The sequence below is a fragment of the Ictidomys tridecemlineatus genome, unplaced genomic scaffold (assembly GCF_052094955.1).
Source record: "Ictidomys tridecemlineatus isolate mIctTri1 unplaced genomic scaffold, mIctTri1.hap1 Scaffold_1117, whole genome shotgun sequence".
In the NCBI taxonomy this organism is placed as follows: domain Eukaryota; kingdom Metazoa; phylum Chordata; class Mammalia; order Rodentia; family Sciuridae; genus Ictidomys; species Ictidomys tridecemlineatus.
Window position 1 is genome coordinate 67,127 of NW_027521046.1, and position 24,947 is coordinate 92,073.

Here is a 24,947-nt window from a genome sequence, read left to right on the forward strand (position 1 = left end):
AAAATAAATGCAGTGACAATTTGGGGCACGAATCTTGCCTTCCAGACATGCAAATGCACCTAGGTTCTTTTATCTGTCCGTCAAAATGACTTTGAGTGGAAGGCATCCGGATCATTTGGGGCCAGGGAAGTGGGGAGCCCATGGGAGGTGGTGGAGCCTTTAAGAGGCGGGATCTAGTGGACCCATTAGGTCATTGGGGGCGTGGCCTAAAGGGGAAGTGGACCCTGTCTCTCTCTCTCTCTCTCTCTCTCTCTCTCTGCTTCCTGGCCAGGAGGTGAGCATCTTCTCCACCACGGGCCCCTGCTGTGAAACACTGTGCGGGCCCCAGGCCTCCAACTTGCGATCCTCCTGCCTCAGCCTCCTGAGTCACTGGGATGACAGCTATGAGCCACCACACCCAGCAACCTTTCCGCTTTTTCAAGTTGATTCCCTCAGATACTTTGTCACAGTGACAGAAAACTGACTGGCGCGCTCTCTTGGGCTCGGTTTTCTCCTTTGTGAAATGGGGGCATTGATAATTCACAGGGACGGTGAAGGCTGATCAGAGGATACTCGTAAAATGCTAAGGAGAGGGTCCCATCTTTATAGGGTCTATGTACAGTCAGAAATGCTCTTTCTCTTTGTAGCTTTCACCCGAGCACAGCCACCATGGGTGGGTCACTGTGGGATACACAGGGACAAGGTAAGTCGGCATTCCCAGCCCCAAGACTGGGGGAGTCAGTGGTAGAGCATGTGCTTACGTGCATGGGCTTAATTCCTGGCACCAAACCAACAAACCGACATAAACAACTTCACTGGGCGCGGTGGCGCACGCCTGTCACCCAGCGGCTCGGGAGGCTGAGGCAGGAGGATGGTGAGTTCAAAGCCAGCCTCCACCAAAGCGAGGCCCTGAGCAGCTCAGGGAGACCCTGTCTCTAAATAAAATGCAAAATAGGGCTGGGGACGGGGCTCTGGGGTGGAGTTATTTGAAATGAGCCTCTGAAGGTGGATTCTGTTCCTCCAGCAGCGTCGTGGACACAAAGGCGGACCCAGGAGTCGGAAAAGACAACCGCATAAACTTGACTTTACCGAGGAAAGAAAGAAATGCGGAACTCCACTGACCAAGTTTAAATTGGCACTGGAATGAGTCGCCAACGGGTCTCCGAAGACAAAAACAATCAACTTCCTGGCATTGAGAAAACGTGGGACGCTGTCCCAGAGTGCCGGAGAAAAATAGGTCCAAATAGATGAGAATGAAAAGAGATTAAAATCACAAAAGGACAAAGAGAAGCACCGACTTATAATTAATGCCCTCAAAGATGATTTGAAAGCAAACCGAGCAGAAATAATAGCCAAGGATGTAACAAAAGGAAACTTTTTTTTTTCCTAAAGTGAGAAAAACAACACAATCCCGGATTGAATAGGTTCGCAAAAATAGAATGGAACTGAGACAGGAGGAGCCGTCATCGTTTAAATAAAAGGGAGGGAACATCTCTAAGGGCCCTGGACGAATAATGCAGGTGACTTAGGGAGGAAGGATGCCTGGGCTGGGCTCCTGCTCCTTTGTAATATCAGACAATAAAAAAAATCAGGCAAAAATCCACGCATGATTGACAGGTCGGTGCTCAGGACCCGAGAGAGATTTTGCTCCAGTGGAAATCCAATGCAGAGACGGTCTCGGGTGTGCTGTGGTTCAGAGTGGACCCCACACAAAGAGCTTTTCTGGAATAAAAAAAAAAAAAGTGAGTGGATGTATATTCCAGTTGACCAAGATATAGACTCACTGTATCTTAGAGTTCACCCAAGTCACACGCTAAAGAGATCCGTCACGTCCGACGGCCCAGATGTGCATCAAGGGAAAATGTTACGGGACACAAGGCGCCCAAGACGAAGTGACGTTTTGGAAGGAGTAGAGCCAGGATTTCAAATGATATTTCTAATTATCGGTGGTGCCTTAGCCCTTTCAGTTAGCAAAAAAAAAAAAAATCCAGACCAGCAACGTTCAAGGTGGTCTCCATAATGCAATCACGGAGGCACTGTGTAAAATCAGCCTCTTTTGCTCAGCCCCTGGGACTCTGATTTGGTTTTCTGCATGCTACCTGGTACCTGGAGATGACATGGAGAGGTTTGCATGTACTGATGGGCTACAGGGTGATGATTGGATAGACGTAAGCAATGCAGAGTGGCCCAGTCGAGGTGATTTTGGCCTCTCCAACCCCTTGCACATTTAATATTCCGTATGTGTGGGGATACTTCAGACTCTCCTAGTTAGATCTCTACCGACAACTATTGTACTGTCTTCCATGAGATCAACATCTTTAACTTCCACAAACCAGTGGCGATATGTCGTATCCGTCTTCCTGCAGAGGGCGGATTCTGCATCCTTCGGTGCAATTCTGCATCCACGTTGCAGCAGGTGGGATGGATAATGCCCCATTGCGTATGGGAACCGGGTTTCTTTACCCACTGCTAACGGGCTTCTTGGTTGATCACACGTGTGTGGTGCAGAGTAACCCCGGTGGTGCAGGCAAGCTGATGCATTGTCTCTGGATATCTACTAAGAACAAGGCCTCCCGGGTCCTCGGCCGGTTGTCCTGTCCGTTTTGGAAGCTGCACGCCATTTTCTGTGACGGCTGGGCTCACTCACACTCCCACCAACCGTGGCTCCGAGCTTGCCGACAGTCCTCATAGGGAGCATTTAATAAGATTAATAATGTATGCGCTAAACAGTTACTAGGGCTGTTTGCCTGGTAAAAATCGTCAACGGGGACACCCGTGCATGAGCTGGTGGGGAGGTTGGAAATATTATGTCCGGTGCAAAGCAAAGAAGTTTGAAATGTATCTGAAGATTGAGAGTATGACTTATTGTTTTTCAAACATGGTCCATCAACCATCTCTGTAGGTACGTCGGTATTTCAGGATTCTTTATGGTATGCCAAGCTACAAAGTGGTCTACCAAGAAAAGCACTTTAAAAAAAAAATAATAAAGCACGTATATTCAAAAACGTCACAACCCGATAATGGGGAAATTTTTCCACTTAAAAATTGTTAATCGGTGTGAAAGGAGGCGTGCCAAAGAGAAGTGGGAATCTTTCATGAATTTATAGGCACTGTTTGCCGCCAACCCGATCCCATTTTTCTCTTGTTGAAACGACTTCATTAGTTTAATGTGCAAGAAATAAATATTTGATGTGCAATTAGTTGGAGATTATTATGGCCATAATGGAACCTTTCCAAACAAACAGCTGCTCGGGCACTTTAAATGCATGAAAAAAGCGAGGGACAAAAATGGGAAAAGAGAGTGAAACCCCAGCTCTGCAGAGGGCAAGTGTTGAAATATTCCATTAGGGCCGTCAGACGGCTGCTCACTTACGAGTTTGGTGGTGGTTTATCGAAGCACAACAGCGTGAGAGCTGCTCCGCTTTCGCCAGAGGGCCATCCGCCCGAATTTCCACGGACACATTTAGGCAGAAACGTGATGGGATCTTGCCAGGGGAGAAAGGGTTATGAAAAGAGACGTTTACTGCTGCTGCTCATTCCTTCCGACTGTTCATTTTATATATTTCTGGACACGTACCAACGTGCATCTGTAGAATTCTGAGTATTCGATGTCGCATTGATGGATCTGTTTGGGCGGCCACATGTGCACGGCGATGAGGACTTCAGTTTGGGAACGGGGCCCCGCCTTGGACTGGGTTATTTCAGGTCTGGATGCGTCCCTGGGATTTCACAGCACGTGCACACACACACACACACACACACGCACACACGCACACAACATGAGGTCCTCAGAGTCCCCGCAGGGTCTTCCGAGTGCCGTGACCTTCTCGCCTTGGCATGGAAAGGCACTGTGCTTGGGGTGTGCACAGAGAGGTCCCCCAACAGTGCCCCCCCGACGAGAGGCAGCCCGGTCCCAACGTGGGAGTGACTCAGATTTCCGCTGATTCATTCCCAGCCAGTCCCCGGTCGCAAGGGACGGGGACCGGCTGTGGCCACCGAGACCTGCCCAAATTGCAGATGGACGCGGGTTGCGGAGACGGAGTTTGGGGGATGAATTGCCGTTGATTGCTTCCATCAAGGGTTAGCGGGATCTGTTACAGAGCAGAACATCACCGGGACACACAGGCGCGGGGGGAGATGGGAGCTATTCATTCCATCGAGGTATTTTTAGCCTGTATCCCAATGTGGCACGGGGGCTACTCGTGTCCCACTCACCACCCCTTGCGCAGTCAGGAAACGAGATTTAGTTAAAAATACCTTCCTGGGAAACCGGGACGTCAGTCCTTTGTACTGCCCCAAAGTTGACATTATGCTGCAAGAAATCAGGGAGAATGATATAAATCAGCACCAGGCAACAAGAGCACATAGGAGACTTTTTTCTGCCCGCGACCACGAAAACTGGGTTTTCTTCACCCTGCCATTCCAAAATCACTCGTCTCGGTCCCGTAGAAGCCCGTCACCTGAGCCCAGAGCTCAACGAAGTTTTCTTTCGCCTGCATTCGCAATTATATCCTATAATTTTTCCTGTAATATATCCAACCTAAAGCACCATGCCTTTTCATCCCGAGGCGAGAAGGCCACGGCGCTCGGAAGAACCCATAATATATCACGTGGATATCAGGGAATCCTCTGGAATCTAAAGGATTAAATGAACTTATACTAGATCCATTTTTTCACGCCTCAATCTGGCGTTGCATGACGATGTTGTCTTAAAATGGGACTCCCGTGTCGCATAGCAAACACCCGCCAGGCAAAGCGCATCGCTCCTTTGGTGGAAGGTACAAGGTTTAGAATCCAATAAGACCTAACAGAATCACACTTTACCAACAAGAGAATGAATCTCTCCTGTCTATCTGTGCCGTCCGCGCAGCTCATCGTAAATCAAATAAAATCGTGATAGCTCGGAGCGGAGGGGGGGACAAATAGTATGCCGGTCTTAACAGGATTTTTACGGCTTGCTTTTCCCCTCTGGAGGGGATACAGGGGGCGCCCTGATGAAGTCGGCTTTTATTACGGACGCCTGGCAACTTCGGAAGTTCAAGAACCTGTGCGGGAGGGGAGCTGGGAATCCTCAAGCAGGTAGGGATGCTCAGGAGGCTGGGTGGATGGGCGTGAGGACCAATGGATGGAGAGATGGATGAACCAATGGATGCATGAGTGGGTGGACAGATGGACGGAGGGATTAGTGAGCCCTTGATGGTGTGTAAGGGAAAGAAGAGGAGAGAAAAATGTGCGACCGTATGTGAACTTACTTAAAAATACAAATAAAGCAGGAGAGTCCCTTCGAATACAGACTGGGTTGGGCAACGCCTCTGGTAGCGGATCTTATTCTCCAAGGACATTTGGATGCTGTGCCAGATGGGGATCTTCCACGGGGAGAACGCAACATCAAGCTTTAACTGAGTTAGCGCCCACGGGATTGGAAGCCGTCAAAATCCTCTCGGCCTCTTGCTGAGATGTTTTCTCTCTCTTTCTCTCAGTCTTGGTCTTGCTTGAAATGGATCCACGTCTTTCCGTGTAGGCCGCTGTGGACTCGGATCCGGTGCCAATGTTCCAGAACCTTGACTTCCACTCCAAGACCGGACAGGGCTTCTAGGTCTGCTAAGAGTTTCATCCGGGAATTTCAACCGGGAAAACCCTAAATGCTGCATGCATGCGGGGAGGTCCCTGGATGCTTGGATCTTCATCAGATCGTGGTAGAAACAGATCCTCGGGCCACGATGAAACGCAAAACGAAACACGAAAGATGTCGGGGGTGATGAGGATGCTGTAAAGCTCCACCTGGGTAACTCTGCCTGAGATTTTTTTTTTTTTTCCTGCAAACGATTGCAGATGATGAAAGTTAATTAAATCTTTCACGAGACGCACATGTAAGATCTGGCAAGCCAGATCCCCAGGTCCCAGTCTTCAAGTTACTGAGATAAGAAAGAGAGCCGTCCAGCGGAGCTCAAGGAGCGAGCAGAGAGACGAGGAGGAAAGCCCGTGAAGTATGGCGCCGGCCTGCGGAAATCTCCAATGCAAAGCGCCGGTCGATGGCGTGGAACGAAGCCAAGGACTCGAGGAGGCTTCAAAGGCAGCTCAGCAGGAGTCTCTCCCGAGCAGCTCAGGTAGACATTCTCCAAGCGCGGGCTGATGTGTGCCGAGGAAGTTGACAGAGGATGTTATTTTGATCCGAGTGGGAATGCCAGTTTCCACCCCGTGCAGGTGCGTGGAGGTGACTTTGGCCCTATAAAAAGGCAGAGAGCGGTATCCCAGTAAGGGACAGAGCTCTCTGCACTGGAAACAGTCGAATGGCGAGCCAGGATTAAAGCGGAGCTCACCTCCTTGTGGAACGGTGAGCCAAGACGGATCTTTGCTCCTCTAAGTGGACTTTCTCAGGCATTTTGTACCAGCCAGGAAAGGCTGACGAACACACATTAACTCAGTGAATCCTTAAAGATACTGGCTGCTCAGCAGGGTCAGGTGCTGGAAAGAACGGACATTTGAGTAGGCGTCCGGCAGATAACGGCCGAGGGGTTATCCAGGAAATCTTTTAAATGCTTCTAAACGCCATTCCTTAGGATGAGCGAAATGCGGCCTGGTGACATTTGCTCCCGGCTGCTCTCTCTTTTTATATTGCAAAGATGATCTCTTGTACTCCACTCGAGAAGAAGGAGTGTAAATTGTAAACTGCAGATTTCTCCGCCGCTGCCCCTTTCATTTTTAGCGACCTTACGGAGTAGCTTATCATCTCATTGCCTGCAGGGGGTCTGGTCCTCATTTTTTTTTTCCAGTTCGTGATTCCCAGCTCCAGGCTTTGTGGTATTTCTCTTCTGCACAGTCGGTTATTGTCAAATGATTTCCTATTTTGCCTGGTTTGGGGGCACAGATTTGCAGCAATGTAGCCTTTTTCCCTTTTTTTTTAAATCTCTTCTTCTCAGAAGGCAGTTTTGCTGACATTTATGGAGTCTGGAGCGTTACGGAGAGTGAGGCGACGTGCTCTGCATAAGGACATTCCCATCGTGGTGCTCGAAGTTAATGCTACACAGGCTCCAGCGGTCAGGCCGGATGGCAGTGGGAGGTGAGCCTCATTTAATCCGCCGTTCAGCTTTCAGTGTATCAGGGAAGGACAAGAATGTACTGTGCTGCAAAGCGTCAGAAAATCCCCTTTTTGATGGTGGTGGTGATGATGGTGGCGATGAGGGTGGTGAGGGTAATGGTGATGATGGTGGTGATGATGGTGAAGGTAATGGTAATGATGAAGGTATCATGGTGATAGTGATGATGGTGGTGGTGGTGGTGATGATGGTGGTGGTGGTGGTGGTGATTATGGTGGTGAGAGTAATGGTGGTGATGATGATGGTGACAGTAATGGTGATGATGATGGTTATGATGGTGAAGGTAATGGTAATGACGAGGGTATCATGGTGATAGTGATGATGGTGATGGTGATGGTGGTGGTGATGATGATGGTGGTGATGATGATGGGGATGATGGTGGTGAGGGTAATGGTGATGATGGTGGTGATGATGGTGAAGGTAATGGTAATGATGAAGGTATCAGGGTGATAGTGATGATGGTGGTGGTGAGGGTGGTGATGATGGTGGTGGTGGTGGTGGTGGTGATAGTGATGGTGGTGATAAAGATGGTGGTGATGATGGTGGTGATGATGGTGGTGAGGGTAATGGTGATGATGGTGGTGATGATGGTGAAGGTAATGGTAACGACGAGGGTATCATGGTGATAGTGATGATGGTGGTGATGATGGTGGTGAGGGTAATGGTGATGATGGTGGTGATGATGGTGAAGGTAATGGTAACGACGAGGGTATCATGGTGATAGTGATGATGGTGGTGATGATGGTGGTGGTGATGGTGGTGATGGTGATAGTGATGGTGGTGATGATGATGGTGGTGATGATGGTGGTGATGATAATGGTGATGATGGTGGTAACGATGGTAAAGGTAATGTTAATGATGAAGGTATCAGGGTGATAGTGACAGTGGTGATGACGATGATGGTGATTATGGTGGTGATGATAATGGTGATAAAGATGGTGGTGATTATGGTGGTGATGATGGTAGTGATGGTGGTGATGATGGTGATGGTAGTGGTTATGATGATTGTGGTGGTGATGATGATGGTGGTGATTATGGTGGTGATGGTAATGGTAATGATGGTGGTTATGATGGTGACAGTGATGATGGTGGTGATGATGATGGTGATGGTGACAGTGATGATGGTGGTGATGATGATGGTGATGGTGTTGGTGATGATGGTGGTGATGGTAATGGTGATGGTGGTGATGGTAATGGTGATGGTGATGAAGGTGACAGTAATGGTGATGATGGTGATGGTAATGGTGGTGATGGTAATGGTGATGATGGTGGTTATGATGGTGATAGTGATGATGGTGATAGTGATGATGGTGATGGTGGTGATGGTAATGGTGATGGTAGTGGTGGTATGGTGATGATGGTGGTTATTATGGTGGTGATGGTAATGGTAATGGTGATGGGGGTGATGGTAATCGTGATGATGGTGGTGATGATGGTGATATTAATGATGGTGGTGGTGATGATGATGGTGATGATGGTGATGGTGATGGTAATGGTGATGGTGGTGATGGTAATCGTGATGATGGTGGTGATGATGGTGATAATAATGATGGTGGTGGTGATGATGATGGTGATGATGGTGATGGTGATGGTAATGGTGATGGTGGTGATGGTAATGGTGATGATGGTGGTTATGATGGTGTGGATGGTGGTGTTGATGATGGTGGTGATGGTGGTGGTAATTATGGTGGTGATGGTAATGGTGATGGTGGTGGTGGTGGTGATGATGGTGGTTATGATGGAGATGGTGATGATGGTGGTGGTGATGGTAATGGTGATGATGGTGGTGGTGATGGTGGTGGTAATTATGGTGGTGATGGTAATGTTGACGGTGGTGGTGATGGTGGTGATGATGATGATGGTAATTATGGTGGTGATGGTAATGGTGATGGTGGTGATGGTATGCTGATGATGGTGGTGATGATGGAGATGGTGATGATGGTGGTGGTGATGACGGTGGTGGTGATGGTGATGGTGGTGGTGATGGTGATGGTGATGGTGGTGGAGATGGTGATATCCGTGATGAAGTCCTATTTATGTTCTGCTTTCAGAGACGGGGAAACTGCAGGGTGACCATCATTAGCGCCCCATGCTAGCAGAGAATAACCCACTGATATGGAAAGGCAGCCTCCCAGGCAGGAAAAGAGACCCTCCCGCCATCGCCGGCGTTTGTGGCGGCTCTAGCTATGGAGCCTCACAGTGGGGGAAAGAAGACGGAGACAGACACTCCGAGTCGACTCCGTCGTTCCCCTTCCTCCCTGGCTCGCTGCTTCCTAAAGCACCAGCAGAGTCAGCTCGGAAAGCGAGCCCTGAGCCCACGCTCGGCTGTGGCAAAGGAAATGCGGTTCTTGGATACAGAGAAGTGTCCCCGGCCCTGGAAGAAAAGGAACAACGGTTCCCCCTGGCTGTTGACGGCTGGGAGAAAACCGCGGGCCGTTCATTGGGAGTCCACAAAGTCTATCGGGACGTCACAGACACGTCCTTCCTGGGCCTTCTGGAACGTGTTGATGGAGAGGCAGTTTGCTGTGACGCTCTGTTGTCTGCAGAGCGTGCATGAGAGCCATGTCTGCCGCAGCAGTGCCTCTGTAATGCCGCAAACGAATTACTGAGCACAGCAGCTACCGTCACTCACAGAAGCCCACTCCGTCAGACTTCCCTGGAATTTTGAGTTTGGGGACTGGGAGCGACGCGGAGGAAGAGATTCGTCCCCAGCAAGGAATCTATACGCTCCCTCTTCTCAGCCAGAGGAAAGGATTGGACCAATGCATCTCTCTCTGGCTAGCCATCCACAAACGCCCGCGTAAATTCACACCCTGCGCCCCTCACTACTCTGCGCGAGTACCCCGGGGGACGTCAGGGTGTTCCGGGGGACTCTGTCCTGATGGAGTCTTTTTGCTCTACGATGTGCTTTGTCTCCATTTGAAAGGTTGCCTTACGGCTGTTGGGCCGTCATGAGATCAAAGTCCCGCATCAGGCAAACCAGGATACAGGGTCCCGGGCATCCCAGAGAAGCATCTTCGCATTAAGGATGTGGCTTGATTTTTGGAAAAGGAAAATGAACAAAGTTCCAGGTGCATAAAAATGAGGGAAGCAAATCATCAGTCCTGCATGAAAGGTAGTACATCACGCAGCTAATAAGAAGCGCGTTTCCCACTCGTCGGAGCTCACGGGTAAAGGCTCAAATACACGATACCCGTGGATGCAGACACCTATGACATCTTCCATATGGCGTGTATAATGTGTCTCCATATATACCTACGTACATCCCTATATATCATATAGTTTCTGAGGCTGGAAGAAAAACCTATTTCTATCGTACGACTCTGTGTGCAGCACCGTCAGGACGATTTCCCTAAGTATTTTAGGTAACCGGGCTGGCTTCCTTGGGCACACGGTCCGACGCCGGCACACACAGAAGCAAGGATACTTGCCTGCAGATTGGTTTCACCATTTTGATTGCTGTGAAGTTAAACCTTAAACCGTTTTCAAATGGTATTGTAAGCCCTTTGGCCGTTATTCCCAAGTTGGAATGTGCTTTTGCACGCGACAATGTCTGCTGGGAATGCATTTTCTTTTTGTTCAGGGGTAGCACACACCTTCTTGGCCATTTCTTTTCCTGTTCAGCTCCTCCACCTCTGACCTTCTCTCCCAAAGTCCACCTGCCTGACCAGAGCCCTCTGGTCCTTCCAATAACAGCTTTTTTTTTTTTTTTTGACAAAGAATAATTGTACGGACTTTCGGACACAATGATCAGCACGTCCATCCCTGACGCTGCGACCGTCTCTTCACGGTGAGCACCTTGAGCACTTTCTTCGGCTTCTCTAGACGCACGCCACGTCACAGACAGGGACCGTCACGCGACTGGGCAACAGCTCACCAGATCCTTACTCGCATCTAACCACAGCATGATCCCCAGCCTGCCCTCCCCAGCACTGCCAACCACTGGTCCATTCCCGACACCCACGAGATGAGATTTATCCCAGACAACATCCGGCCTTTGGTTTTTGGAGACTGGCTTGCTTTGCATGATAGTCTCCGGCAAACGCCCTACTTTCATTTCTCTTTATGGCTGCGTAATATTCCACCGTGTACGTATACGCCACATTTTTTTTTATCCATTCCTGTGTTGAAGGGCACCCAGGTGGGTTCCGTAGCTTAGCTATTGTGAGTTGAGCTGCTATAAACATGGATGTGGCTGTGTCCCTGTCGTGGGCTCATCTTAAGTCCTTTGGGTATAGACCAAGGAGTGGGATAGCTGGGTCACATGGAGGTTCCATTCCCAGTTTTCTGAGGAATCTCCATCCTGATTTTTTTTGTATTTCTTCTTCCGTGAAGTGTCTGTTCTGTTCCTCTGCCCACGTATTGACTGGGTTATCTGTTTTCTTGGTGTTGAGTTTCTTGAGTTCTTTCTACATCCCGGAGATCCGGGCTCAACCCGAGGTGCAGGAGGCAGAGATTTGCTCCCATCCTGTACCTCTCTCCCCACCGTCTTGACTGTTCCCATTTTTTTCTCCCACCAGGCTCAGGGTCTCTAGTCGAACACGCACGTCCTTGATCCACTTTGAGTTTTGCACAGGGTGAGAGAGAGCGGGGGTGGGGTCATTAGCATTCACATTTCTTTGACTTTTTGAATGAACCATCTCTCTACGTCTCGCATTATTGGCTCTTAAAAAGAGCCTAATAATATTTCATAAGGGTGTTTTTTTTGAGATTAAAGGCATTCATGCACATCAAGGGCTAAGAGCAATATTGACACAAGGCGATCGACAGACTCACCTTTGCACGCGGCGGTCAATACGGGCTGGCTGGCTTGTAATAGCTCTCCCAAAATCCAGGATATGAGCTAATTTGTTTTAAATCACAAGTAATAAGTCATCGTTCCGCCAAGCGCGGAATCATCACGGCTGCCTTCCCATTTCTAGCAGCAGACAGTGCCCCAAGCCGGGCTCAATATTAATGTTTCCAAGAGTACAGAGGCTGGGTCATGCAGCACACGCGTATTCAGCTTGCAGATTTCGCCAAATAATATGACATAGTTCTTTTTTTTCTTAAAATGCACCCTTTTCCTATATCTCAGGTCTACTCAAACAGTTTCCGAACCAGCGAGCCCCGGGGAGTATAATCCATAGGACAAAACACACCCTCATTAGCTCAAAGGATGATTACAATTAGTAAGAAATGTCTCAGCAAAAAAAAAAAAAAAAAAAAAAAGGGAATTACAAATTATAGATCGCGCTGCTTTGGTAGAGCATGTGTCACTATTTGGAATACCTCGTTATTTTAATTGCAATCGATTCCTCCAGTTGGAATGGACACAGCAAGCCGTAGTAGACGTTTTGGGAACAGATTCTCCATACCCTCCAAGAGCTCACCTGCATGGCCGACTGGTGCCGTCACTAAAGAGTCAAAGCTTGCACGAACGCGAGCAGCAGATTTGACGGCACAAAGGTAGATTATTAGGGCTGGAGAGGGTTTCGGGCAGGAAGATCTAGCGGCAGGTTGGAATGCGGAAATGAAAGCTCATGTACATTTCTACTCTGAGCTTATGAAAGGTGCTTCTGATGCTGTGGCGACCATCATTCCTATTGGACCTTCTGCAAGGTTTGAAGACAACTAACATGAAGATAATGTTGTTTCATGGATGCAACAGTTTGCTTATTACGGGTCAATCCAGCAAGGCCTGTTGCTTTGTTTGGATTCCCTGGGTAAATGCTGCATTTTCCGCAGTTTCTTAAGGTGGAGAGAGTCTGTCTAGTCGAGAAGAGAAATCTAAATCCAGCAGAAACACAGAACACATGTGGACGGCACAAAACATAATTATGCAGGCGTCAAAACGCGGCGGATAAATCCATTTTCTCCCAACAACATCATTTCTTAGAGGAAGAAAAACAGCTTCCGTGTTAAACGGCGACTTCTATCGGAGTCGTGGATTCTCACGACGAGTCCTCACACGACAAGAGGGTCTCCCGTTCGTGTCAGCAAACTCCGACACGGTGCCCTTATGTCATGTGTGTTTGCATCTTGGCCTTGCCGGGAGCAAGGTATAATGGAAAGAAGCAGAGCTTCCAAACCAAGCCAAAAAGAGTGAAAACGCAAACTCTGACGTGTGGCCCTACGTTGATCCTGTCTCTCTGAGCGGTCACTCCATCTTCAAAAAAAAAAATCCGAAGATACCAAGTAGAGTGTAAGTTAAATGATTCCAGCAATGTCCCACCACCCGCCCCAGCACCATTTCGCCAGACTCCCTACTTCCTTGCCCATGTCCGATCAGCTAGTAACCTTTTTTTCTCCATTTGACCTGGAGTAGTTGAGAAATGGCTGAGTGACTGTAGCTTAGGATCCCCAGGTGGAGAGGAGGTAGGTGCATGGGTGTATGAGTCAGTGTAGGCTGCTGTAACAAACGGCCCAGCACAGGGGGCTTATAGAGCCGAGACCCTGACTGCTCTCAGCTCCGGAGGCTGCAGCCCAAGGTCCAGGTACGGCAGACATGGGGTCTGCTGAGGGCTGCTTGCTGGCTCAAGATGGACGCAGAGGAGTTTCGCTGCAGCTGGTGCAAGCTGAGCCTACAGCAGGCTCTTGTCCTCAGCCTCTGTGGGTTACCATTCGCTTCTTTTTTTTTTTTTTTGCTCCCATTTCTTTCTTTTGTGAGTTCTGTGGTTTCCCCCCAAAGACTTCTTTCATCACGGACATGGTAGCACTTAATTAATTTCCATCGAGCCTGGCCTCCAAATATCTAACGCTTAAACGCAGGGTCCGCTGCTTCCCATCAATGAATTCCCTCGCAGATATGGAGCTATTTACCCGCAGAGCGGGAGAGAGCCGCAGCCTCATTCATCTCTCCTCCTGGGCCCCAGCCCAGCCCCCTCCCCAGCACGGATGGAGCAGCCGGCTTCATCTATTATTTAGAGGGGGCCATTGATTTACACAACTTTTCTCGGTCACAAGTCCATGATTCATTCGCTGGGCATCCGGTTGGACTGCAGAGAAGAGCTATGTGTGGGGAGAAGGGGGCCCAGCCAGCGCGTGCGGCTGTCGGGGTGGGTGCAGCCGGTTTATCCCGATGCACGCTCTCGGCAGGCTGCACCTGAAGCTTGCACGCCAGGACTTGGCCCCGAATGCATTTTGGGGAGATTAGGAGGAAGGGTTCATTTCGGGGCTCACGTCTCAGAGTCCCCGTCTGCAGACTGTCAGCTCCATTCTTGGGGACCCAGGTGAGGGAGAACATCGAGGCGCAAGGGCATGCAGAAGCTCGGCTCAGCTCACCGAATGCACACCCCGGGGGCACACCCCCAGGGACCCTGGTCCTCTGGCCACACTCGGCCTGCTCAGAGGATTCAGGCACCCCACCTTAGACGTAGTGACAGGGGACAGTGTGACGTTTCAATGTTTGTATTCACAGTCTAATGACCCCATCGTGGTGATTAGCATCTCTCTCCCCTTAAAGTGCAGTAAGGAAGGATCAGTGCTGTCTACCGCACAGTAGGATAGCAAGTAATCACACGTTTGATAAAAAAAAAATGACAAGTGTTTAAGGAGGTGGAAATGTTGATTACCTTGATCTGATCTTTATATACTGTAGACCGACATGGAATCACCCCATTATCACCCCATAAATACGTGTGATTAAAAATTAAAATAAAGGAAAACAACTAGATGCATGAAACAAGAATAAAGGAACTACTTTGCCTTGACAAGATTCTTTTTTTGTGGTAAAAAATAGTCAAGTCCTCTTTTCCAGGAATTTGGAAATGTGTGATCCTTTATTTTTAGCTTCTGTATCCAACTTCTTTTTTTTTCCCCCCCATATTTTTATTGGTACGTGATAGTCGTGCATAATGGTGGAATTCCGCTCTCTAGGAATTTTGAAATGCATGATAATTTGTTTTTAATGATAGTGACCAGAACTTATCCATTACATCTGACTGTGCATCATCCGACTTGTTTTGTTTTGTTTCCCACTTTTTAATTATTGGTGCATGATTGCTGTGCATCATGGTGGAATTTGTTGTCACACATCTACGCAGTGTGACACTATCATTTCTCAGTATTTCCCTTCTACTCTTTCCAAACCACCTGAACCTTTGAAAGCCATGTTCCTGCTCTGTAATTCTTGACCTTTGAAAAAACAATTAAACCGTCTAGAAGAGAAGTTGAATGCTGAAATCTTAATGCCCGTGGAGAAGAAAGGGTGAGCCACCATGCAAGAATGTCTCTTCTTGCATTATTGGGGACACCTAGAAAATTTAAAAAAAAAACAGGTGACCTGGGCAAGTCCCTCTGGAGGCTTGCAAATGTCAGAGCTCCCGGCAAAGTCGGTAATGGGATTTCCAGTCGGAGAGACTGGGTTCAAGGTCTCCGTTCAGCAGGCTGTGACCGTCTGGCTGGGGATGTGTATGGATTTGGGAGCAGGGTCCCAGGAAAATGTTGCTCACATCAGCGAGGCAGCTGGCTTTGCAGTGAGAGGCGCCACGAGACATTTCATTTCCTTTTAGACTAAAGGATGCACCCAGAGCTCAGTGCACCATTGGGAGACCCCCTGGGTTAAACCTGGGGCCAGAGAGTTTCCTAATGCAACCAGAAAGGGTTTGAGGAGGAGAATTGATGGTTGAGGACTGGGTTTCTCTTCCCTTGGTCTATTTATCATGTTAAAACTCATGTCATCCGGGCATCCCAAGTCCCACTCTGTTTCTGTGTGTGCACTGGGGAGCTAGGGATTGTGCACAGGGGTGCTGCATCACTGCACCACGTCCCCAGCACTGCACCCCCTGATTTGTTTTATTATTTTTTAATTTTGAGACAGGGGCCAACTCGCAGCCTTCCTGCCTCAGCCTCCCCACTCTCCGAGTTACTGCATCCAGCTCCATTTTATTTTGAGAGTGAACACATGAGATGCCAAGCAACTGTACCTTCAAAGAAAGATAAAATCTAATCATGTCCTCATGCAATTTTGCAATAGGAATGCCTGAGCCAATGGCGCAGTGCTTCCTAAAACCCGCCTACCATCCAATGCCAAACTCCCAGTCCAATGAGTGCGAAATTCTGACCTTTTCAGGCAGCCCAAGTCTTAAAATAAAATAAAATAAAATAAAATAGAAAATAAATGCATTATCTGGCAAGTACTAATGGGTGTGCTTTTCTAAATGAGAAAAAATGGAGGCTAAGTACCTGGGAGGGCCAAGCCAAGGGCAAAAGGCAGGTTGCATGTTTGAAGGTGTGGTGCTCGCATGTTGAGACATCTCAACACCAGGAAGGGGCTGCCACCAAACCCCAGTGGCAATGTCTTGGCTACTTGGCAATAGCCCTAAGGGGGCTGCCACCAAACCCCAGCTCTGCCGACGCCTGGATCGTGGGCTTCGCGGCCTCCAGAGGTTGAGAATGATGTTCGCTGTGGAAATCACCGAGTCTCTGGCGATTTGTTACAGCAGCCCGAGCTGACCAAGACGGATCAGTCCGTGATAAATCATGGAGAGCGAGGACACGGGGTGATTTATTTTACTTTGGGTTCCTTCCCAGTGTTTCTTTTCACATTATTAAAGTTTAAAAAAAACACACACACACGATTCTCTAAGGACCCTCGGCTGAAAGAGTGGTCCACAGACGAGCTGCAGCATTAGCACCACGTGGAAGACGGTGGGAAATGCCAACCCTGGGTCCCTTCCCCGGGCCTCTGGATTTTGATGAGATCCCCTGTGGTTCTGGAAGCACGGCTAACTTGCAGAAGCTCTAAGTCAAAAGATGATTTGTTGTAGTCAATATTTTCACTGCCATGAACAAAAGACCCAACACAACAATTTTAGGAGGAGAAGTTTATTTGGGGCTCACGGTTTCTGAGGTCCAGTCCCTGGTGGCCGACTCCATGGCTCTGGCCCAAGGGGAGCAGAACAAGATGGCGGCAGGGCCTGGAGGAGGAGAGCAGCTCAGGACAGGGCACCAGGGAGCAGAGAGAGCTCTGCCCACCAGGGACAGGACAGAGACCCCAAAGGCACAGCCCAGGGACCCCTCCTCCAGCCACACCCCACCTGCTGCAGCCACCACCCAGTGAGTCCACTCAAGTGGATTAATCCACTTATTAGTCTACACCCAGTGAGTCCATCCAAGTGGATTAATCCACTATTAGTCTACACCCAGTGAGTCCATCCAAGTGGATTAATCCACTATGAGTCTACACCCAGTGAGTCCATCCAAGTGGATCAATCCACTGATTAGAGTAAGGCTCTCATAGTCTAGTCATCTCACCTCTGAACTTTAGTGCATTGTCTCACACGTGACATTTTGGGAGGGGCAGCTCATATCCAAACCGTAACAACGACATCTTAGTATCTAGCAAAATGTAGATGTTAAAAATCCGTCACGGACTAAAGACGTGCTTGGTATTTCCAGTAATGCTTTCACTTTTCTTTAATACAAATGCAAAAAAAAAAAAAAAGATTGAGAACTATTTGGAACTAAGGATTTCTGCCCATGGGTAGCCATCGAGCAGGTCACGTGTCCGAAGCCCTTGACCGTGGAGAGGAAAAGCCCGCCGTGTGTCTTTCCCAGAGGGACACACTGGTGAGAAGGCGTGAGCCGCGCCTGGGCTTTGGACAGGCAACGGGACGGGTCTCAGATCAGCGAGGGGCTCACTGTGGCCACAGTGCAGTGCGCAGAGGGTGGGGTGCGAGGAACAACGGGAAGCCAGGGACAGGTCTTGCGGGGCCTTGCAGATGTCCGAAAGGACATGCATGTGGACAGGAAGGGAAATAGTGGATCCCTGGGGCCACGGAGCGGGCTGGGTTACCCACCCTGTGATACCTTGCTGCCTCTCTGAGGATACACAGCGGAGACAGACGTCAGACACAACACCAGCCCCAAAGGCCCCCTGCCTCTCTGCCTACTTGGCTCCTGAGGGCACACAGGAGGGAGGCTGTGGAGTCAGAAACGCAGGTACAAGTGGCTTTCTCTCTCCCACTCACAACAACCCTTTCCAACCAGAGCACCTCCCTCTGTATCTACTCTGCATTTTAGCTTCCTGCGAGAGAGTCCTGCAAGGACGTGGTTGAAAGAAGCTGCATGTCCTGATAGGAACTGTGCCCGTCCTTCCATGTCATGTTCACCAGATTTTCCCACCAGACTCGTGCGAGGGTCCGATGACACAGCGGCGTGGCAGCTTTCATCACTGCAACAAAGTACCTGAGCCCAGCAGCTTGCAAAGACGAAAGGTTCGTGGAAGGTTCATTTTGACTCCCTGTTCTGGATGCTCCGGGCTATGACCAGTGGGTCCCGTCCTTTGCGGCCTGTGATGAGAGACGGCACTTCGGGCGGGAGTGAATGCGCAGCAGAGCAAAGCTGTCTGCCTCAAGGCAGGAAGTGAGAGAGGAGGAGGGAAGAGCTGCAGTCTCACTCTCCTCTTCCACCCCTTATGAAGCTCTATCTGCTTCCAAAAGCACCGCCCAGGAGAAGAATCCCTTAAAGGGCCTTTAGGGACATGTAACATCCAAATTGTCAAATAGGTTCTCACGGGGGTCGGGGGGAGACGACAGAGAGAGAGAGAAAAGACCGAGTGTGTGTGTGTGTGGCACGTGGGACTCATTTTATTTGGTCGTTACTGCTACTGTCATTATGATTTGTGGCGCTGGGCATCAAACCTGGGCAACAGTACGTCGGAAGACAGTTTGGTCCTTTTTAATTTTTCTACAAAACTACAACATGCGCCCTTCCCATGAGATTCGGAAATCTCACACCTTGGAATGTACCTGAGTGATCTGCGCGCTGACGTCCACATGCACGGAATAAAAATCTGCACGTAGAGATGTGTATAGGGCTTCGCTCAGAATGTCCAGAGCTTAGACACAGCCAAGGTGTCCTTCATCCAGCCACGGTGTCTTCAGAAACTGGACTGAGATTCGGTGCTAAAAGAAAGGAGCCAGGGCCAGGCACCATGGCCCACACCTGGAACCCTAGGGCTCAGGAGGCTGAGGCAGGAGGATCGCAGGTTCAGAGCCAGCCTCGGCAACTTAGGGAGGCCCTAAGCAATTCAGGGAGACCCTGTCTCTGAATAAAACAGAAAAAGGGCTGAGGAGGTGGCTCCGTGGTGAAGTGCCCTGGGGTCCCATAGCCAGTTCCCAAAAACAAAGAAGGCAAAGAAGACATGAGCTGTGCAGCCACGGAAAGGTATGCAGGTACCAAGGTGCACTTACGTGCGAAAGCTGGGCTGCAGAGGCTCCAGAGAGCTGGTCCCCACCGGGCACATCCTCAAAGCCCCCAAAGTGCAGACAGGGTACGAAATTCAGGGGTTCCCGGCGGGGGGGAGGGGGAGACAGGGTCGAACGGGGCAGAACCCAGAACATTCCGGGGACAGAGACCCGGTGATGTAGGACACTGTGCTGGAGACGCCCGTCTGTTCCTGTTTATCTTTGCTGTGAGCCTCTTAAAAAATAAAAAGTATCAAAGAAAAAATAAGGAACCATCAGAGAAGGGTTTGGAAGGGGATGCCTGAGGGTGTATGCTAGGGAGAGAGTCCCCGGGGCCAATTTGACAGGCGTATGGGAGTCTTCTCTGTGGGTATCCGTCTCCTCGTCTTGACAAGATTGCAGCTCCCTGAGACCTCGGTGTTATCAGCCATTCATCGCACAACGCCATCCTTTGGGTGAACCGAGCCACCTACACGGATGGAGCATCCTGCATCCCCAAAAATCCCAAATCCACATCCTCCCAAATCCAAAATGCTTCCATCACCCAACGTGACGGAGGTGAAAAAAAAAAATCCACACAGTGGAACTTTGTTTCTGGCGCAAATGGTTAGAACCTTTCTATACCATCGTCTTCGGGTTTTCCACGTCGAAGGTGCCTACGAAGCTGGAATGAATTTTGTGCTAAGGCTCGGGTCTCCACCCCAAGGTGTCTCCTTGATGTGTGTGTGCAAATATCCAAAAATCTGGGAAAAAAACGGGCAATATCTGCAGCCCTTGAGGATTCTCACCGGGGAAACCCACTCCTGTCTCCTTATTTTTCAGTTCAGCTGATTATCGGACTTAAATCCACTTGCAACTGAGACTCCCCTTGTGGGCCCAAGCGTTGTGGATCTTGTGGACAGAGGGCTTGCAAAACCAGAAAGGAGATGTGGTGCCTTGGTGAGTCACAGGTTCACTTTTCCATCTATGTTTGTGTCCTTCACATTTCCACGGACACATTCCTATTAACGGGTTCTGAAAAGCGTTAGGCGCTGATATAGATGTCCTCAGAGGTTCAGGAATAAACGCCCACGATTTTAAAGTCTTTTAACGTTCAGATCATTTGCGCCAAAGGCACATAAATGCCATCTCACCACCATTTTCTTCCAAGTACAGATTATTTACCGCCATGGGTAGACATACCAGAATCACAAACGGATGCTTTTCCATGACGATGAGGTCATCGGTCTGCAGACACAAGTTGAAAACAGCCCAAGCCACAGATGCACTGCATACCTCTGACCCATAGCATCCTAAATGAGCAGCCCAGCATCTTGGAGAGTGTGGGTCATGGTTGTGTGGATGACGGGAACCTGGGGCACGTCTTTTATTTTTTTAAATATTTTTTACGGTAGATGAGCACAATACCTTTATTTCATTTTTCTAGGTGGTGCTGAGGATCAAACGCACTGCCTCACGCGTGCTGGGCAAGCACTCTACCAACGGAGCTACAAACCCAGCCCCTGGGGAGTATGTGCACATATAGACCTTATATATATAAAATGTAGGCATGCATAGATATAATGCATAGACCTAATGTATAGATATGTGTGTTAGGCATGCATATATATAATGCATATATATGTGTGTACTCAGGTACGTTATATGTTTAGAAGAGCATAGTTACATCTATCTACATAGACAGAAGACAACTGCATGGTTTGAAAACAGGATTACGTTGTCGGAGGAATAAATTCCAAATCGGATCACTTAGGCAGCACTTAACGTAAGCTCAGTGTACCCCGGTGACAGATTTAAGGAACGATACCGAGCGTGGGAAAAATGTTTCCTCCTGGAGATATCCACATCCCAATTCCTGGACAGTGACTACGGCACCTTAGATGACAAAGAGAGATTCAGGTTGTAAGTGGAATTAAGGAGGATCATCAGTAGAACTTTAACGGAAGGAGATAGTAGCAGGTTTTCCAGGTGGAGAAGGCGATCGCGAGCATCTTCAAGTGTGGTAAGAGGGGAGCGGGAATGAGTCTCAGAGAGGGGACAGTCCGCGTTGGTACAATGTCACTCCTTTGGAAATTCACCACGGCACAGTTCAGAACCCAGTTTTTTTTTTTTTTTTTTTTTTTTAAGTAACTTCTGATTCCAGTTTGGAAGCTCTGGTTTCCAGGGGAATTGGAAAGGGTTTGAGTTGATTCATTGCTGACTGTCATCCGCCGCCCTCGATCCGGGCCACCCGAGACGGGAGTCGAAGGAGAAGGACTTAATTATTCTGCTGCTTATTTCATTATTTCCTTTTGGTCGGTCGTAATGAAATGGAGCCCACGTCCCCGCGTTAGCAGACAGCCTCCTTGTTAATGACTCCCTCCAGGAACCATTGAGTTTTCTCACCTAATCAATAATTTCATTATTTGACGTGGTCCTTGGAGGCTCTCTGCCCTCTGGGTGTCGGTGTAGACAGGGCTACACACGCGCGCACACACACACACACACACACACACACACACACACACACACACACAGGCTGGCTGCTGCAGAGCATTTCTTCCTGCCCAGCAATTTGTATTATTTTAAAATATTATAGATCTCCTGTTTTTTTTTTAAAAAAAAAAAACTCCTACCAGTTTGCCGTCTCCATGATGCTATGGGACATCGTGACTTGAGGTTTCCCATTGCAAAGTGTAGGGAGCACAGAGCCACAGTGTAGGACCGTGGCCGCCAGGTCCTGACTGGTGCATGCGGTTAGAAGAAGTTACTTTTTCCAGAAAAGGAGACGGACATTTCTCTGCCACCAGCCGTTCCCCCACAAGTGCGATTCTCCTACCAGCTTCAAAGTAACTCCTGCAGGTGAGGCACCTTGCAAGGGTAAGGAAACGAACTTGAATTTGGTTCTGTCTGTCTGCAAAACCTGGGGGGCTTTTGACGGCTCTCTCTCTCTCTCTCTCTCTCTCTTAAATTCCGTAGGAGACAGCTGGGTGCAGTGGTGCACACCTGTCATCCCAGGGCTTGGGAGGCTGAGGCAGGAGGATCGTGAGGTCAAAGCCAGCCTCAGCCAAAGGGAGGCCCTAAGCAGTTCAGGGAGACCCTGTCGCTCAATAAAATACAAAATAGGGCTGGGGACGGGGCTCAGGGGTCAAGTGCCCCTGGGTTCAATCCAGGTACCAAAAAAATAAAAAAATATAAATAAATAAAAGCTGCTAACTAGGCAACTCCGATCAGTGGCCTGTTTGTGGGAATCTGCAGACCACGGAAGATGTCTCTTTCTCCAAGACCACTGGAGAGGAAGGAGTTAAAGAGATCAAAAATAGCACCGCCGCCGTTTGAGAAATCTAGATGTTAAAAGAGGAGTCATGGACGCCCGGGGAGAGATGCGTTTTGATTATGCTGTATCATGGGTTCCTGAAGCGCCTCAATGTAATTAAAGATATAAAAAGGAGAGGGTGAAGCGTGGAAGAGGGATGAATGTACCGCCCCATAATCAGTTGCTTTTTTTGAGATGTAGCACTCGTTCAGACTGTTTTGGGCCATAAAAAAAAAAGAGAGAGAAAGAGAAGGATGTACAGGAAGAAAAAAGAAGAAAAAAAAAGAAGTTATACATGAGGCTGTAGAGAGGCCTTTTGGGAGAGGCAACTAGGTTCATTCCATCTGGCAAGAAAAATCCTCTCGAATGTCTACTCTTTTTGAGGGGGAAAACGGTGATTTTCTCAATCTGAGAAGCACTGTTGGATTTAAAACATACTCTTGGATCCGTTAAGGTCGACATCTTGAAACGGTGTTTTCCTTGAACTTTGCCGATGCAGCGTGTGAGTATTATCCTGACACACAGAAACCTGGGAAATTGCCCCAAAACCCAAGTTCCTTCTTTCCAATGGGCCCTTTGAGACAGTTTGGGGTCCGCGAAACAGCGTGCTTTCCAAATCCTGACCATGTGGAGCGTGGGTGTTGCTGGGGGCGTGCACATAAAAAGAGATGGCCATGCCTGGATCATCCTTCTAGCGGGGAAAGCAGGACCAAATGTCCCCCGGGAGATGACATTGTCCCCGTTGAAAACCAATGTTAGGAATATTTCTCCTAAACGGAGCGCCGAGGCACACTCCTGGGATCCCAGCGGCTCGGGAGGCTGAGGCAGGAGGATCGCGAGTTCAAAGCCAGCCTCAGCAAAAAGCCAGGTGCTAAGCAACTCAGGGAGACCCTGTCTCCAAATACAATACAAAACAGGGCTGGGGACGGGGCTCAGGGGTCGAGTGCCCCCAGTTCAATCCCTGCAACAATATGCTGTAATAAAAACTTATGGGATTGTGGTCTCTCTCTCTGAAAATCTCATTGCACACTCCTGATCTGTACAGGGAGGACCTGGGGAGTGCATCTCCGAACCTGCAGAGGACCGGAGGCGGCTGCAATTGGGTGGTGAGATTTTTTTTTTTTTTTCTTAGATTTTGGTGCCATCCTCACGTCCCAGAACCCGTGAGCTCCGTGAGAGGCCTCCCCGTCTTATTCACCTTCCTCCGGCTCTCAGAAAACGAACGAGCCCTTCTCAAGAGTGGACGGATACAGGACGAAAAGGAGTCTGCCCACGCGGTTCGCTCTGGTCTCCTTACGGGGTTAGAAACCCAATGAAGGGGGCCACTGTAGGCCAAGTCATGAATAAATAAGATGCACGGGTTACACACTGTGGTTGCTTTCTGGCTTCTGAACTGGGACAATCTCTATGGAATGACAAGGTGCCCCACCCACCCCGTCCATCATAAAGGGAAAAGCAATCCACCTAGTTAAACGGGCTACTTGGCTTCGATGACTTCACGGGGATGTTCCCAAGATGGGTTCAACCTCGTGGGGGAAAAGCCAACCGTGTGGAGCATGCTCCGTCTGCCTGGTGCACTCCACCCTCAGTTCTGCACACAGAGGAAACCTTGCAGGCCACAGCGACGGCAGAATGCCATTTTTCGACCCTTCTGTCCAGCCTGCACGGGCCGACGGCCAGGGAAGCTGCGTGGGCATCCAGGTTCTTTGGGGTCTTGTGCGATGGTGAACATTTCCAGGTGTCTCTTGGGAAGAACCATTCTTTCCCCCCAAGAGAGAGCTTTGGGCCACCATCTTCATGCAAAAGAGGCCGGCTTCGTCCGCCGTCTTCGCTAGTCACGGACTGGGTGCGTTATAAAAGAAAGGATGCTAACGTTGGCTCCTGGTCCAGGCTGCCTCTGGAGATGGACCTTTTGCTAGCAAAGCCTGGATACCCAGCCGAGAGTTTTCCTTACAGTATCCGATTCTGACTCTTTCGCTGTTCTCCCTGGGAATCTCATTTCATCTCCTCTCCTGTTCCTGGACCTGCTCTCTCTTGGGGTCGTGCAAGACTTTCTGCTGGTCACGTCCTCCCTCATTTTGCAGTGGACACTGCTGACCTTGCTGGCTCTCGGGACGTCTGGCTCTTGTCCTGAGCCTCGGCTGCTGCAGGGGTCCCCTGATCGAAGCCACTCCTACGGCGATTGCGTATCTATCTCCCTCCCGTCTCTGCTTCTCCCTGGCCCTCAATGGTTCTTCGTGAGACTCTCTTCTTAATATGTGGCTCGCGCCCGAAGCCTTTGGCTGGCGCTGGCTCGGTGAGGATCCGACACGCCTGCCTCCATCAATCGTGACTTGGCCCTCCCTGTAACACCTGCAAGTCTGCGCCCTCCCTCCTCCACACCCCACCCCACTCCTTTGGAAGCTC

At 49.4% G+C, this 24,947-nt stretch overlaps 1 protein-coding gene across 2 annotated transcripts in view; it reads right to left on the reverse strand.

Moving 5' to 3' along the window:
- Nucleotides 1-1,338: 1,338 nt before the first annotated feature.
- Nucleotides 1,339-24,947, reverse strand: part of Pnpla4 (patatin like domain 4, phospholipase and triacylglycerol lipase) — a 51,947-nt gene continuing 28,338 nt past the window's right edge. For both annotated transcript variants that reach the window (XM_040286906.2, XM_040286905.2), the window contains one exon: nucleotides 1,339-1,701. In XM_040286906.2, coding sequence (XP_040142840.2) covers nucleotides 1,474-1,701 — 228 coding nt within the window. In that variant the 3' untranslated portion in view covers nucleotides 1,339-1,473. The remainder of the gene's footprint in view (nucleotides 1,702-24,947) is intronic.